This window comes from Salarias fasciatus, chromosome 10, assembly GCF_902148845.1.
Source record: "Salarias fasciatus chromosome 10, fSalaFa1.1, whole genome shotgun sequence".
Lineage (NCBI taxonomy): Eukaryota > Metazoa > Chordata > Actinopteri > Blenniiformes > Blenniidae > Salarias > Salarias fasciatus.
The window spans coordinates 27,625,463-27,643,114 of NC_043754.1; the positions used below are offsets into that span (position 1 = coordinate 27,625,463).

At 44.9% G+C, this 17,652-nt stretch overlaps 1 protein-coding gene across 1 annotated transcript in view; it reads right to left on the minus strand.

Moving 5' to 3' along the window:
• Positions 1-287: 287 nt before the first annotated feature.
• The window catches only part of clmpa (CXADR like membrane protein a), an 88,575-nt gene continuing 71,210 nt past the window's right edge, over positions 288-17,652 (minus strand). Inside the window, 6 exon segments of the mRNA XM_030101071.1 lie at positions 288-410; positions 412-541; positions 543-610; positions 612-657; positions 659-679; positions 903-1,038. Of these exon segments, the coding sequence (XP_029956931.1) occupies positions 306-410; positions 412-541; positions 543-610; positions 612-657; positions 659-679; positions 903-1,038 (506 nt within the window). The 3' untranslated portion in view covers positions 288-305.

Consider the following 17,652-nt stretch of genomic DNA (forward strand, 5'->3'; position numbering starts at 1 on the left):
GTTGGGCGGGTCCCGACTTGAATTGGTGCCGACTTGACTGTATCCCCTGTCGGGTACATGCTGTGGATTGTACCTTATTTTTGTGAATCACTCTCCTTTAAACGCTTCAGGAGAAATGTTCCAGCACTGACAGTTGTGCCACTGAGCAGCATGAGCATAAAATAGTTCCTATATAGTTAGTAGTAAATAAGTCATTTCCAAACAGTTAAGTTGCTGACAGTGTGCATTACATTGTGCATGGTGTGAATATATGGAGATGAAATAAATGGATCATTTCAGTCTGTCCTGAGGGGTCACTTCCTCTTCTACACAGTCTGGAAGGCCTTGGTTTGGGCTGGGATCATTACAGGAGTGGCCCCCATGCGAGACAGGTTCCCAGAGCTCAGCTTGGGAGGCGGGCTGGGCTTGGAAGGTGGAGGTAGATGTGGAGCTGGGCGTCGAACGTGGCTCAGGAGTCTTGGGAACCCTGGGATCGTAGCCAGGCGGAGACTGAGGAAAGGTGGAGGCCTGTCTGTTTTCCTTGAGAGCTGACACGGCGGGAACCACAGACCCGCTGGCCACGGGCCACGCCGTGCATCATGGACTGAGTGGAGGAGGTGCCGGAGCGGGTAGCTGCCGGAGCGGGACGACGACAGGGAGTTGGGCTTCACCAGCTGGCTTGGGAGCTTCTGCATCCTCCCTGAAATGAAGCATAATGCTGCATGACTTCAAAACGTTCCCTGTGAACACCAAGTAAAACTAACGCAAAATCTAGAACCAAGTCTCCTTCTGGAGCTGGAGGAAACTAGAGAATTTCTTCAGCCTGCTACTTTCCTTTCATCAGTAACCTCTGTCACAGATTGGTCTGAAGCGTAGGCCTTGGTGTTTAAAGGAGCAGCCAAAAAATGTGTCTCATGATCTACCTGATTTCATTCGGGGTCTCCTCTTCTTCATACTTCTTCATCTCCTTATTGCGGAACACTAACCAGATGATGAGGATGATGAGGAGGACACCAAAAGACACACCGACCACGGCTCCTGCCACCACACCCCATTCTCCTGATATCTACAGTCAGAGCAATGACACACAAACACAACCTTTACAATGGAATTCCTTCTCCACTGAGGTGGATGGACTGGATGGACTGATTCCACCGCTCCATATCAAACCTCAACTGCAGTGCCCTAATAACGTGTCAAAAAAATGCACTTTTTTAATGATCAAATAGCACTGAATTGCAGCAATAAAACAGTTTATACAAGGATTAACAGCCTGTAATTAGCAGCACTGAAGAGAACATCAAACTCTAATTAAGTACTGAGTATTGAGATGTGGTCATATGGTTTAATGTCAAACCAGCTAAGTCCGGTGTTCATGGTTCTTCTCTTACTCTTTCCTGGCACAGTGGAGAGAGAGAAAAGATGGTTGTGTGCAAGCTCACACCTCAAGAGAAAATCATTTAATTTACTTACGAATGTAGGAAAAGGCCGTGGATATGAAAGCTACTCCGGAAATCTGTCATTTATAATGAGTAAGATATGAATTAGCCAGTTGATCTTCAGCATATTATCACCATAAAAAGAAATATACCGATTTATTATGTTAAGATATTATATTGTTCATTGGGCCGTAATTATGACAACACAACAGACAAAGAAAGACTTAAAACAACATCTGTATTTCAACAAGGCTCTGTCGTCATTCATTCTCCAAAAGCGCATTACCCCATGGTCCCGCCCCCAGCTCCCTCTCAGCCAATCATCTGCTAACTCACTCACAGGTAGAACTTACAAAAAAAATCAGAGACTTATATGAACACCTGCTTGCCCTGCGGGAGCAGTACCCGCAGGCAATGGCGAGCTCGGCGAGCGGCCCTGTCACCGAGTGTAAAGGACCAGCTGACTGCGTTCAGCACAGTAATGATCATCTGGTGACTGGTCCACAGCCAAAGTAGATTCATACAATGTCTGAGCTCATTCTTTTCTTCAGACTTTTGAGGAGGAGTGAAGAAAATTCTCCAAGACCTCCTCCAGCACCTCCTCCAGGACCTCCTCCTGGACTTCTTCCAGGACCACCTCAAATGTCATTGTGAGGAGGACACTGAGGAGGGAGAAGACAGGAAGAAAGCAGGGATCCAAGTATTTCCAGAAGAGTGCTAAGGTCCTGCACTGACTAGCTCCACCCAGTGCTCACGTCCATTTTCAATCTCTCCCAGAGCCAGTCTGTGGCAGAAACATGCCTCAAAAAAGCCACTGTCGTCCCAGTAGAAAAGAATCTACTATCTTCCTGTGCCAACAAATACCACCATCCTCCCTTTGCCAACACTACCACCATCGTCCCTGTGTCAACAAATACCACCATCGTCCCTGTGTCAACAAATACCACCATCATCCCTTTGCCAACACATACCACCATCGTCCCTGTGCCAACAAATACCACCATCGTCCCTGTGTCAACAAATACCACCATCGTCCTGTGCCAACAAATACCACCATCGTCCCTGTGCCAACAAATACCACCATCGTCCCTGTGTCAACAAATACCACCATCGTCCCTGTGTCAACAAATACCCCCATCGTCCCTGTGTCAACAAATACCACCATCGTCCCGTGCCAACAAATACCACCATCATCCCTGTGCCAACAAATACCACCATCGTCCCTGTGTCAACAAATACCATCGTCCCTGTGCCAACAAATACCACCATCGTCCCTGTGCCAACAAATACCACCATCGTCCCTGTGCCAACAATACCACCATCGTTCCTGTGCCAACGAAAACCACCCTTGTCCCTGTGCCAAAAAATACCACCATCGTCCCTGTGCCAAAGGATGCTCCTCAACAGTCATCACTAAACTCCAGCACTGGACGAGTAGCCTGCGGTAACACACCTCCCTGTGTGCCTGGATCCTGGACTTTCTGTTGGACAGAACTCAGATGGTCTGTGTGGGAACAAACACACTTTCAGCCTCGGAGCCAAACAGGGCTGTGTCCGCAGCCCCCCTTGCTCTTCACCAGTACACCAGTGGTGTCTTAAAAATAAGGCCCGTGGGTTAAAAACCAGTTCACAAGAGGCCAAACTACAGAGGAAGATGTAAAAATGTTTGATTTTTTGTTTTGTTACAAAAAATTTTTTTATTGACAGTTTTCTATACATCAGTTACAACAGTGCTGTCAGCATGTTACATAGACCAACATGAAGCAGCAATCATATAATAATAACTTGATAAAAAAAAAAAGATAAAAAAATCCAACATAGAAAGCAAATGGGTAATGAGGCCACCATAAACAGCAACAACCACTTCATATAAATTATTGTAGTTATTCTTTTAAAAATAGTGTCCATTTTGGTCCAATTTGAGGTGTAAACCTCAGTTTGCAATCTTAAAACAAAAGTTAATCTTTCCATTTCATGTATGTCCTTAATGATAGCAGGACAATTATCCACTGCGGGAGGGGTCAGTTTGTAACCATTTGTGAGTAATAGCTTTTTTCACTGCTGCAGTAAAAACTTTAAATAGATACCTATCATTTCCCATAATTGTTTCTGGTATGTCACCCAAACAGTGTCATACAGGTGAATGGGATCTGCAGCCTGAGAATATCTTGAATCGTTTTCCAAATATTTTCCCAATATGTTTAATTTTAGAACAGTTCCAAAAAATGTGATAGTGATCTGCCTCTGAATATCTACAGGACCTCCAGCATACATGGATGGATGAGGTTTGGTATGATTTCAATTTAGGAGTGATGAAAAAAATGAACAAATTTTTCAGTCAGCAGAGCATGTGGTTGACATCACAGCCTCACACATATTTTGCCATTGTTCTGTGGTTATCACATGACTTAACTCCTTTCCCCACCTCTTAATAGTGTAATTGGTGGAGGTTCCACTACCCGTTGCAAGTCCTTGATATAATTTTTAAATTATGAATTTGGATGAATAGCTACCAGTGTATACCTGTGTAATCAGCTGCACTATTTCATTGAGTTCTGTATTGTGTCTCTTTTACCTATTTCTTTGAGGTAGTAGTCACATACCTGAAGAAATCCCCTTTTTTCCAATTTGTATTTTTCTTTCTGAAAACTTTGCAATGTGTTCTTTTCCGTTACTGTACAGTAGGCAGTGACCCCTCCACAAATCCAGTTTTTAACCTAGAGTCCAGAGGGGTCACTAGGTTTTGAGTACCAGGGGGGCTGAGCCCCCAGGAGATGCACAGGATGTGAGCGAATGTAGTGGGCGAGCATAAACGCTCACCAACAGCAAACAAAAAATGAGAATGTGCTTTTTCCACTTTTTTGGACAGATTTAACAGAGATACATTAGTATGTAAAAGTTTTAAGCAACCTTTAGATTTTTCATACAATATAACCAGGGGTCATCAACCTTTTTGACCCTGAGAGCTGCTTCAGGGTCGCCGAGTGCCGCGAAGGGCTACTTGTTACAAACTTAATGATTTTTTTAAGAGGTGCATAGTTTCCCTATAACCTAAATAAAAATAAATCTATGTAAAAGAATTAGCCGCTCAATATGTGCAGGACTTCCCCTTGTCAGAGAGAGGGAGATATATTTTAACATGTCACATGACTCACTTTGCTTTACAAAGTTATTTAACATGAGATCATTTTGTGGCAACTTTGAATATACTCAAGTGATTATTGTTAGTGTATTATTATTATTATCCACTGCATAAAAGACTAACAAGTTAGCTCAATAGCAGCGTGTTTTTTAGCTGCTACTTAGCTGAAACGTCTCTCTCCTCTCATCGGGAGTGTGCCAGTCAGGCTTTTATTTTTTTATTAAATACACGGGGCTTTCTGCTGTTAGACAGGGCTGGAGCTAACTGTTACTACCAGCTGTGATAAATACTTACTTTCTTGAAAAACCTTCATAAATCCATTTTTCCCTGAATCTTCTCCTGATCTGCTCATTGAATCTTCTCCCTGCTCTGAGGCTCTGAGCGCTGCGCAGCAAGCAGGTGGCAGAGAAAACCTGGACTGGAGTTCAAGTGATGTGGGCGAACTCTATATGAACGAGTGGAATGGACTGGATAACAACGCTCTGACGGCTCTCTACCTTACACTATGAAGTAAAGGGAACTGACAGATCTATGAGTCACATTTGCGTTAATAATGACAGGTTATGTGATTAAACTCATATTCTGGGCACGTTATATTGAATTTGTCTGCCGTTTTTGTAAAAAAATAAATAAATAAAATTAAATAAAAAACAAATTATTTAGGGGGGCTTGAGATTATTTAGGGGGCTTCAGCCCCCCTAAAATAGGCCTAGTGACGCCACTGCTAGAGTCTGTAAGGTTTGCTTTAAAATCAGTATCATGAGAGACCCAGCTCACTTTTTTATTTGAGTTGACAAATTCAACTGCTTAATGACATCTAACCAAATAGATAAATGACCCCATGACCCCATGACCCCCCCGGGAGAACCGGTCCACACGGGCGGCTACCCACCGCAGGCACCCCGAGATCCAGGGCATCAACCCCCCCCACAACCCCACCGTCCACTCCACAACCCACCCCTCCCACCCTGTCCTCTCCCACCTCACTCCCCCCCCCCCCCACCCCACACTCACACCCACTCACACTGACACACACACACACACACACACACACACACACACACACACAAAGTCAACCTACCCCAAACACACTCACATTCCCACGTCATCCAAACCGTCATGTCCCTGTGGGAGACCCCCCCCGGAAGGCAAGGGAACACCGAACCCCACATCCAGGACCCCCCGCCACCCACAACCGCCGCCCCCACCCCCCAAATCCCAACTGCTGCAGTCAGTTAAGCACCCCCCAGAGCCCAGCAGCCCCCCAAACCACAGCCGGTTCAAACCCCAGGCCCGCTGGGGAAAACAACAGCCCCCTGCCCACCAGAAGGAATCCGGAAACGGGGGCGCAGAAGACCCCATTGCCCCCTCCCCCCTGGCTCGTGAGTGTTGATGGAGTCTATGTTGTTTGTGATTAAAATGAGGGGCAGTAACCACACCGTGCCGCGAGCGAGTCCAAGCGAGGCCAAACGAGCGAGGCCAAAACGAGCAGTCCCAGCTACCTGAACAGCCCCCCCCCCCCCGACACGTGCACCAAGATGTGTGTTTGTATGTATTTGGTTGTGTTAGATGACTAAGTGCAATTAAGACTGAGAGGCGAGCCACTGAAGGGTGCAGTGATTGAGGCCACTAAACCCCTTTCCCACTGGCCAAAAAACCTGTTTAAACCCGCTAAGTCGTGGCCGTGGGAAAAGGGTTTGACCCGGGATTTTGACCCGGGTCGTTCACCCTGCAATCGACCCGGTAATTCCTGGTCAGCTTTCTACCGGCTTTTAGTGGGAGGAACTTACATGATGATGTCGATGCAGCACGGCTAAGTTAGCGAGCTAGTTGTTGTTTCTGGACACAGCCTGAGATTTCCTTCGTCCAGACGACCCAGAAATGGCAAGATAGCGAGGACCAGAGAGCTTCCTCTGATCCGTGGGGAAGAGGAGATTTGTCTACAGGTAACAGGGACTGTTTCCACTGCATTGTTTACTTTCGTTTTGCTCCGTCGCGCTGATGATGTCATCAACGTGGGCACCATCAGTGCGGGAAAACGCAGCGATGTGGCTCGCCAGCAGGAGGTGAGACGCGGGTCAGCAGGCGGTGGGAAAGGCGTCTAAAAAGGCGATAGTTAGCGGGTCGCAGATCCAGGACGACCCGCTAGTTGCAGTGGGAAAGGGGTATTAGATGCCCCCCCCCCCCACCACCACACCCAACCTCTAAGCCCGCCTCCCAAAGCCCTACGTGTGTGTGCATGAGAGCGGGGGGAGAGGGGGGGTCCGGGGATGCCGCAGCACCCCCGTCACCCAGGAGCCCCCGGATGAAGGACAGGGCCAGGAGCGCCACCCCCCCCCCCCCCAGGACCAGGGCGGACAGCGACCATGGCCAGAGAGCCCCCGACCCAAGAAGCACACACCCATCATGCATCAGAGGAGTGGAGTTGAGGACAGACAGGGGGCAGCAGAAGGACCCAGACCCAGGGCCCACCGCCCCCAGACCCACCGGGGCCCTCCACAGGGCACCACACTCTCTCCTCACATACATACCTCCAATCGCCCACACATATACACCACACATACAGACATACATACATACACACCCACACACACATACATACATGCTCACAGAAACATACCCACACATACATACACACTTACACATACATACCGGAGTGGATGGCCTAGTGGTAGAGCATCCGCCTCACAACCGGGAGGTCATGGGTTCGCGCCCTGGCCGGGTCTACCAAAGACCTTAAAAATGGTACCTACTGCCAGGTGCTCGGCATATATAGAATGGGGTAGGGAGTCGAACACAGAGAGCTACCAGAGGTCTACCCCCCGACTGTAGCTTCCACCACTACTCACAGTAGCTGTGTGGCCTGGTGCTGCCCTAACGCACTTAGCACGGGAGACTTTGACTCTGACATACAGTCACACACATATACATACATATCCAGATACCCACATACATACATACACACCCCCTCCCCCCCCCCAACCCCCACAGCCCACCACCACCCCCCCTCTATCTACCCCCACATCCACCCCAACCCCCCGTCCGCCACCCGCCCACCCATTTCACCCCCACCCCCCTGTCCCCCACCACACAACCCCCCACCCCGATGCCGTGGATTCCGGAGCAGACACCAGACCCCAGGGAATGCACCGACCCAGGCCGCGGCAGCACGCCCGAGCCGACCGCCCCCCCAGCCAGGCTGACCCCCCCACCCCAATGGAAGGGGACAGCCCCCACGCACCAGGGCCCCCAGCCACACCCGACCCAGGCCCCCTGGAGCCCCGGCCCCCACCGCCGCCAGACAGCCCCAACAAACCGGTGACCCCCCCCCCACCCCCGATCCAAACCAAACACGAAGGCAGCGAAGCAGCCCAGATCCCGACCCCAAGACAGCGCCAACCACCCGCAGCCATCAGGCCCCTCCCACCAACAACCGACCCTCAAAGAGGAGAGGCCCTCATCGTCGATGGAGCTGATCACAGGGGACCAGAGGGAACCACATTCAGCTGATTGATCCTCTGAACAGACAGACATCGTCTCCAAGCTAATATGATCTTGTGCATCGCCTGATGTACAAGATGGTGAGAACCATGCAGACAGAGTTAATTGACATGTTAATTTCACCCAGATCACCTCAAAGGCACAGTGTGGGAGTTGCAGGGATATTGCAGTGAACCATGTTGACAGGTCTTCACACACCTGAAGCCAGAACCTCTGCACTGGTGTGCAGGACCACAAGGCATGGAGGGAGCTGTCAGTCATGTACAAACAGTGAGGAGAGAGTGGACAGCCCTGTCTGGTTCCTCGCTGCAGACAGAAGCTTGGAGAAGTCTGCTCGTTAGTCCTTCACACATGCAGCTGGGTTGTTATATAAGATTTAATCCAATCTATGAAAGACGTTCCAAACCCAAATTTGGTTAATATTCCAAATAAAAAATTTCCAGTTTACTCGATCAAAGCTTTTTCAGCATCTAAAGAGATAATTATGGATTCCAGATTGTGTATTGTAGAGTAATCTATTATATTAACTAATCTGCGCATGTTAGTGGATGAGTGTCTACCTTTAATGAACCCTGTTTGGTCAGGATGTATTATGAGCGGGGTTATCTTTTCTATTCTCCTGGACAGGGCTTTGCTGATTATTTTGAGATCTACATTTATTAATGAAATAGGACGATAACTGGACGGAAGTGTGGGTTCTTTCCCTGGTTTAAGTATTAAAGTTATTTTGGCTAAGTTCATATTTGAGGGTACTGTTCGTTTATTTTTTATTTCCATTACCATTTTATGAAAAGTGGAGCCAACATGGTCCAGAATTCTTTATAGAATTCTGCTGGATAGCCATCTGGACCTGGAGCTTTATTGTTGGGCATATCCTGCAGAGATTTATGGAGTTCATCCCCTGAAAGAGGAGAATCCAACACTATTCTATTTTCATCTTTCAGTTTTGGAAGGTTGATATCATTAAAAAAAGTATTAATTTCCTCATCTGTTGTGTCTATTTGTGATCGGTATAATCCTGATAGAAATCTCTAAAGATATTATTGATCTTGTCTGGGTCGTGGCTGATGTTTCCTTCTGAGTCTTTAACAGCTGAAATCCTGTTTTTCTCCTTGTTTGTCTTTAACTGATTCGCCAGGAATCTTCCAGATTTATTACTATGCTCAAAGTTGTCTAAACGGAGTCGTTGGATCAGGAATTGAGTTTTTTTTATCTAGAATTTCATTCAGTTCAAGTTTAGCTTTCCTTATATCCTTCAGTATGTTCTCTTGTGGGGAGACATGATCAGCCTCCTCCAGCCATTTAATTCTTAATTCCAATTCTAAAGTTCTTGAAGCTTCTTTCTTTTTCTTGTGTGAGGAGAAGGAAATTATTTTTCCCCTCATCACCGCTTTCCCTGCCTCCCAAAGAACACATGCTGAAGTATCTGGCAAGTTCGTTATTTTCTAAATATATAGACCATTCTCTTGTTAGATAGCTAATAAACTCTGGATCTTTAAGTAATGATGTATTAAATCTCCAGTTTCTAGTTGGTGGTTTATTCTTCTTATTTCTGAGAGTAAATGAAACTGGTGCATGATCACTTATGACGATGGGATGAATTTTGATTTCTGAGATGTCATTCATCAGTGTGCTGCTAGTTAAGAAATAATCTAATCTAGAGTAGGAATGGTGAACTGAAGAGAAGAATGTGTATTCTCTTGCAGTGGGGTGGTGAGAGCGCCAGGCATCGCAAAGACCAGAATCCTTCATGTACTGTTTCACAGTTTCTGAGGATTGCCAGAGTCGTTGACTTCCTGTGGTACTCAGTCTGTCCAGCTGTGGGTCAGAAACCATGTTGAAATCCCCTCCTATAATCAATGTGTGACCTGAGTGATCATCCAGTGAGGAGAAGAGGGAGTGAAAGAAGGAGGGGTCGTCAACATTAGGTCCATACACGTTAGCAATGCAGAATTTAACATTCTGGATAGATAATGTGATAATAACAAATCTGCCTTCTGGATCTATGATTGAACTGTCAGTAGAGAAGTTTAACCTTCTACTGATAAGAGTTGCTGCTCCTCTTTGCCTGGAATTGTATTGTATAATCAAAAGCTAATAACTGTTTGGTGTGTGTGTGTGTGTGTGTGTGTGTGTGTGTGTGTATGCCTGTGTTTCTGATCCGGTAGTGACAGGCTACCAACACCGGACGCGCCGTGCATGCAGCAGCAGGTCGCTGCAGAACAAAGTCCGCTGTACTTTGCGCTGACAGCGCTGATGCGGTGACCCACGGTTAATTCTCCGTTATTTTCTACCATGGCCTAATTCAAAATCTTGGTAAAATAAAATAATACTGGATGGTAAAAAGAAAGACATGAAAACAGGGGCAAAACTGACAGAAATATTGTAATCCTAAATGCATGTTTTTTAGCTCCAAATTGGAGCCACTGAAGAGACGGTTTTATTAAATGGAGCAGACAGCTGGCAGTTTTCCTACAATCACTCATAAAAGCAGCTGAATTCATCTTTAGAATTAGTTAACTGTAAATGTACATGTTTACATTACTTGTACCGCTTTTTATCTGACAAAATGTTATTAATATTCAATGGAGAAGTGCCTCTGTAGGTTTTTATACATTGGAACATTATTCTGGATTCAGATCGTGCTTTAAACTGATTTTATTCAATGACTGAAGCGAACACATTTTCAAAGGATGGATTTCATGATTTGATGCTTTCAAACATAATGGCTTTATAATATTGCCAATATACCACAAACACATATCCCCGGAAAAATAAAAAAATCCAACTTGCATAGTCGTCACCTCTCTCCAAAAAATAATGAACCAGACTTTTAAAAATATATATATTTCTAAACAAAAGCCCTTTAAAAGGCATGGCAGAAATTATTCACATAGATTGCTATATTTAAAATATGTTTGTTGGATTCTTGATTTTAAAACTAATAAATTGTGCCCCTGTAATTCCCTCCTGCCAGGCTCAAGTCCTGGAGGAGTCTGGAAATTTTAAAAAAGTCATTTCTTGTGCCGGGGCTGCTGGAGATGCTCGGCGTTCCGAAGGTCTCTCTCTGGTCCTGGTTGTTGCTGGTTCCTCCACCCTCTGGCTCCTCCGCCTTGCCACGAACCAGCCTGGCAGAGCAGGTGGAGCTGGTGGATGTATCTGGCAGCGGTGCAGTAGCTGCATCTGTACAGATCATGATCAAATCATTTTCAATGCCTTGCCTGTTGAAGAGCTTCTCCTTCAGCTGTGACTGGAGGCAGAAACAGATCAATACAATACAAGGCGTCTTAATTCTTGATTTCATTGTCAAAGCAGGAATGAAAAATCTTGTGAAAATTGAAATAGCCTATATAAGATTTTTTTAATTAATGTGCAAATAAAATACATGTTATTTATAGACTGGAAAAAACTGAAAACAATTGTGGGGGACAAATATTACTGGCTAAATAGAGGAAAATTAAAATATTTAATAATAAAAGAACAACAGAAAAAACAGATGAAGCTCTTGCGTCAAATCTGCAGCTCTAATCTGTTTGCCATTGAGCAACCTGCCTTGCTTCTAGCCATTAAAAAAAAAAAAAAAACTTTTACAGCTTTTGCAGAACAAAAATGGGCTTATTTCTATTTATTTTATGCACAGACAAGAGATTAATTGATCACCAATACCTGAATGAGGATGGTGACATTGTGAATTCCGTTGAACCAGGAGACTGACTGGACTTCTCTTTTCTTCATCTGCTCATATCTATAATCAAATGCAAGCTTCAATAATAAATCCTTCATCAATTCTTCCGCAAAAACGCCACTGATACACCTTTGGGCGATGTAGCTGGAAACATCAGGAGAATGCAGCCTGCAGTGAGGGGGCGTGGCCTTGAGGGGGCGTGGCCTCGGAGTTCTCTGCTGGAGGATGACATGTCTGCAGCAGGAGAACTTTCTGCTGCTGTCATCAAGCTGAACCTTCTCATGGAGCATGTAGAGGCCTTTAGTCACTGAGAAAGGATTGTCAGCCTCTAAATGCAGGATGTCTGCATTTTTATTTCATTTGCCGGTTTCCCATGCTCTTCAAGAAAGCGTGTATACAAAGAATCATATACATTGTTGGTTTATGGGTTAGTATTAGAGTTTATTTTGTTTTGTTTTTCTGCTTCTGAGTGGGGGTGGGTGGGGGTGGTGTGCAGGTTGTATTCAATCAATAAATAATGTGTACACACATATGCATACAATAAAGTCATTAAGTCTTTAAAGGTACAAGACAGATAGTTTTTCATTTATTATGTGCATCTGAACCTGAATTGTGACACAAAGATGCAGAAATAAGCTTAATTCCCCTCAGACAGTCTGGGATGTGGTGCTCTGCATCGCACTGCAGTGCATTTGAAAATGAGGAGAGGCGTTCATTTGATTGGTCAAATTACGCTCAGCTGGGTTAAACCCACTTTCTCTCCTCCCTCTTGCGCCACCTGCACCTGTTCATGAAATTAGGAAAATGTTCTGGGTTGACTTCCTCCGCTGAAGGCGCACTTTGCGCTCTGCTGACAGCGGGCGGAGTCTAAGAAGGTAGGGCCCATTGTCTTGATGTAAGATTGATGTAGGCCTGTGGGAGCTACACAGCATTTTGTTCTTTGCCTCCTTGGGAATAACTGAAAATAATAGCCTCATTCCATGAGGGTGGGGTTGAGTTTTTCTCCAGTGTGTAGTGTGTAGTTAAAGGACTTTAGGAGGACTGGAATTAAGTCCTCTTTAAAAGTCTTTGACCATTCAGCTGGTAGGCCGTCAGTTCCAGGGGTCTTGTTATTTTTCCCTTTTTCCAGTACATTCTCCAGTTCCTGTTCTGTGATCTTGGACATTAGGGGCCGTAATTTCACGGCGCAACGCAGAGATCGCAAACCGGCGGTGGCGCAGTCATATTTTCGTGAATGGGTTTCTGGCAGGTCCGCTGCGCTTGCGCCGAGATGGGCGTGGCCGCGCACCAGGGGGAGGTGTCGACAGAATCAGCTGGGCGCAGTGATAATTTTGTGCAGAAGGTGTGCGCAGGCAGGGGAGGGGAAGATCTGGTGATGATTCGTCTGAGAAAACCTCAGAGGCAAGTTTCCAGCTTGTCAGTGCCATTAAGATCACTTATGAAATAAATACATTCTTTCTAAACGCTTCTCCCTCCTCTGTTTGGACTGCTGGGTTTGAGCCTGAAGAGCTCCTGTGATTGTGTAGAAGCTATTTGTCGTTGAAAAATAATAGTGAGTGAGTGAATGAATGAATGAATGAATGAATAAATAAATAAATAAATAAATAAATAAATAAATAAATAAATAAATAAATACAAATAACTTGTTGAGCACTGATGTCGCATCAAGCGCAGCCCTTTGTCCCGACCCCAATATCATTTCTTGGAGTCTCCAAATAATTACGGGAAAACATAGATGCACAGAAATAATTCTGAATTATTGTTTCTGACGGGAGGATTTTTTTGTTTTGTTTTGTTTTGTGTGTGTGTGTTTTTTTTTTGATGTTTTTTTTTGTTTTTTTTTTGCGTGTTTCTGATCCGGTCTTTGTCCAGAGACATGGGCAGCAGCGGCTCAGTGACAGGCTACCAGCTGACCCAGGACCAGACGTGGTGACCGGGCTGAGCAGCGGGTCGCACCGCGGACTGGGGGTCCGCTGAGCGCCGCGGTCAGCGGGCTGCTGGCGGAGCTCTATGGGTGGCCGTTTGTGCCATACATCGCCTGGTACAAAACGCCGTTAAGAACGGCGCTTTTGACGCCGAACGCCGCCAGGCGCTTTTATTTTGAAACGCCTCCTGGCGTCTCAAACTCCGAGCGCCGCCAGGCGCTTTTAAAGCGCCACCAGGCGCTTTAAAACTGAGTGAGGAACTTTTTTCCATATATGTTTTATTGTCCACATGACGTTTGATATATTAAGTGTTTTAAAATATATTTTTTTCTTTCTAATCAATTTTTCAAAACTGAAATGTTTAAAAATAAAAAAATAAATACTTTTGATCAGGGGTGAGCTTAATTAGAAGACATAGGGGGTGGAAATGTTCAAAAAATTACTTATCTGACATGTTTTCAGAGCAGCTAAAGTTTGCGAATAGTCAGAACAGGACAAAAGGATTGTAAATGTTCCCACAGGGATATTTTTTTTTTTACCTTTGAAGATGTTAGATCAAATTTTCAAAATGTATGTAGAATCAAGTTCCTTTACCGAAAATGTTTTAACTCTCGTAAATACAATAAATAAATCCCACCTTGTGATAGAAAAAAAAAAACACAAAGGGGTTTTGTGTAAACAAAGAAATCTTGAATAGTTGAGCCTATATTTCTTTCCTTCTCTCCCTTTATTTTGTAATACCAGATTGTAATAATACCTACACATTGTGCAATAAATGATCTTTGTGACCCCAGGCTTGTGACTTCGGAAGAGGAATACATGAAGCCCACTGGTGTGAGGATCCAGGAAAAGCAGTGTTCCTCTCTGACAGCAGCCTGCTGGGTGGCTCCCCAGATGTCATGGTGTCCAGTGACTGCATCGTTGAGATAAAATGTCCCTGCAGCCAGAAATAACATGTTTATAAGTGAAATAATTATCTGTGCCTTCGTACCAGTTAAACTGTTGTTTATGTTGTGTGATTTATTATTAAAAATATAAGCAGAAACAAAATAAAACAAATGATGTCATAATAAATTAAGCGGGAGCCACATAACCAGTGTGAAGATTTGTATTTAAGTAGTTCAGCATCCCTGACACTTACTGCCAAACGAATATTCAAATACTTCTAATCATGCATTCAGATATTATTTGAAAAAATTGAATTGTACTGAGAACCTAATGTCGTAACAGACAAACATAGACCCTAATGAGAGAATATCAGATTTATTTTTAAACATTTCAGTTTTGAAAAATTGATTAGAAAGGAAAAAAATATATTTTAATACATTTAATATATCAAACGTCATGTGGACAATAAAACATATATGGAAAAAAGTTCCTCTAAAAAGTAGACTGATACCTGTTACTGGCTGGTGAAATTTCAGGGGAGGAGAATATTAGCATGTTATGGAGCGCGTGGCGGCGCTCGGCGTTTGAGACACCGGAAGGCGTTTCAAAATAAAAGCGCCTGGCGGCGCTTGGCGTCAAAACCGCCGTTCTTAACGGCGTTTTGTACCAGGCGATGTATGGCACAAACGGCCACCCATAGAGCTCTGCGCCGCAGCGTCTGGAGCCTCGCGGTGGAGCGGAGGGTTACAGAGAACATGCGGCTGAGCGCATCGTGAAGATGTTTGACCTGTTTCAGCAGATATCCATCAGGACAAAACACTCTGCTCAGGGCTGAAGACTGCTCAACATCAGATCCTGTAAAGTGGGACAGAGATCTTTTCATCATGCGCTTCACCTGGGAGGATAGAATCTGGATCGTTTTAAATACAGATGCTTCTAATACGATTGTTTTCAATGGGATTGGACAAAAAACACCCATGTGTCATATCACCCACAATATGAATCATCAGACCCGCAACTGTTGCGCAGTGCTTTTTCCGTCTAGGTGATTAGAACAGCCAAGACGGTCTGACAGAACGTTTGGGTTTTTATAATTCAAATAAATCTGTTAAAAATAATTCCCCTGTCCTCTAATTCTTTGACTTTTCCTAAATATGTGTCTTGTATGTTTTTCTGAAGCAAATAAGGTCCTAACAATGACACACATAATATTACAAAGCATTTATACCTCCAAAGAGAAAAAAAGACGCACTTCGGGGCTTTTTTTCTGCGATTGATTTGTTTTGGTTCATATGCACATCTGAACAGGGAGCTAGCTCTGACAGCAGACAATCAGACAGACGGCCAAGAATATCAACCAAATCCCCAAAGAAAGACAATGAAAAGAGGCATAATGAAGCGATATGCAGTGGAAGAAGCTTTAGCAGTGATAGGAGGTCAGTGAGGGGGAATCGGATGGTGGAGACGTGTCGGACATCGATTTTGACTGGAGTGAAGAGGAGGAACGTTCTGAATCAGAGTCAGAACAGCCGCCGGCCAAACACCAAAAAAAATATAATTCTGCTGCCCCAAAAATGCCCGATCGACCTCCAGCTGCTGTACAGTCCAGCAGAACCTGCAGTGGCGCAGGAAGCATCGCGTCACCTCCAGGTATAGAGAATTACTCAGTGTCTGGTCATTTTGATTTTCACTGTGTTACTTCTCCAATTCTTTTAATTTTTTTTTTTCAAATAGAGCGAGTGCTGAATCTTTAGCTTTCTTGATTGCCGTGCAGAGAGATATGAATTTTCCTCTTATAACAGCTTTTAAAGTGTCCCATAATACATTAGAATTTACTTCTCCATTGTCATTTAGTTCAAGGAATGATTTGATTTCAGCTTTTATTTGTTGCAGTAGTGTTTTATTATTGAGAAAGCTTGTGTTTAGTGTTGTGAGATGTGTCTAATGTGTGTGTGTTCAGGAGCTCAGTGCGTGAGTGAGAGAGAGAGTGCGTGTGTGTGCATGCCGCCCGAGCAGCGTGCCCGGTGAGAGAGCGCGGCGCAGACGAGTGTGTGAGCGTGCAGGCGCCGGTGAGGACAGGCACGGCGACCGCGGCACACAGTGCAGTCATGAAGCGCAGCTCTGCAGCGCTCCCGCAGTTGTTCTTTTGCCACCATTCTTCAAGCAGAGGTAACCTTGTTTTTGGGAGTTAACCCCAGAGGAGAAGTCGTCCTCGGCCCTGGAGAAGATCTCCTCTGTGTCCCCCAACCACGGTTAGGAGACCGAAGGCAGGAATGGTTGTTTTTTTTTTTTTGGTCTATCGTCCAAGTGCACAGCTAGATAGACCGGTGAGTGGTCTGAGATGTCCCTGCTTCCAGTCTCACACTTCTGAATCCTATGCCTGTCATTCCTAAGGATCAAAAGAAATCTATTCTCAAGTACTCGAGTAAAAAAGTCTAATCTTTATCTGTTGGGTGCAGGTCTCTCCAAATGTTTCACAGGCTGATCTCATCCAACCCTTTCCTCAAAATGTTATTCTGTGGGGTAAGAGTCCCCTCATTATTTGATGTGTCCCATTTATCGATCAATTATCGATATTGAAATAATATATAATTGTCGATACTGAAAGCACCTGCACAGATCAGTACTCCTGTCGATTCTGTAACAATTAGTTCCAAAAGCTTTTTCAGAAATTTTGGGTCATTTTACGGAGGGAGGTAAACAGAGAAAAGAGTGACCAATTCGATTTCTATTCTACCTTACACCAGAACAGGGATGAGCAACTGGCGGCCCGCGGGCCGCATACGGGCCGCACCCTCACTCCGTACGGCTCTTAAATTAATTTTTGAAAATGATAAAAATGTGTCTTTTGCTGCACTGATTCAGTTGTAATGACATACTTTGGCCACCTGGTGGCACTGTGAACGGAGATGCCCTTCTTTTCAGTGGCTTTCTCCACCAGTGAGGAAGAGAGAGACAGAGCCTGAGCAGTGGCGGCTGGTGGTGAAATGTGTTGGGGGGCTAACAAATGCTTAATACCGTTTAAATAGTTAACAGAGCTGCAAAAGCAGTTTGATACACAGTTACATCAATTACAGGTACTCTGTTTCCCCC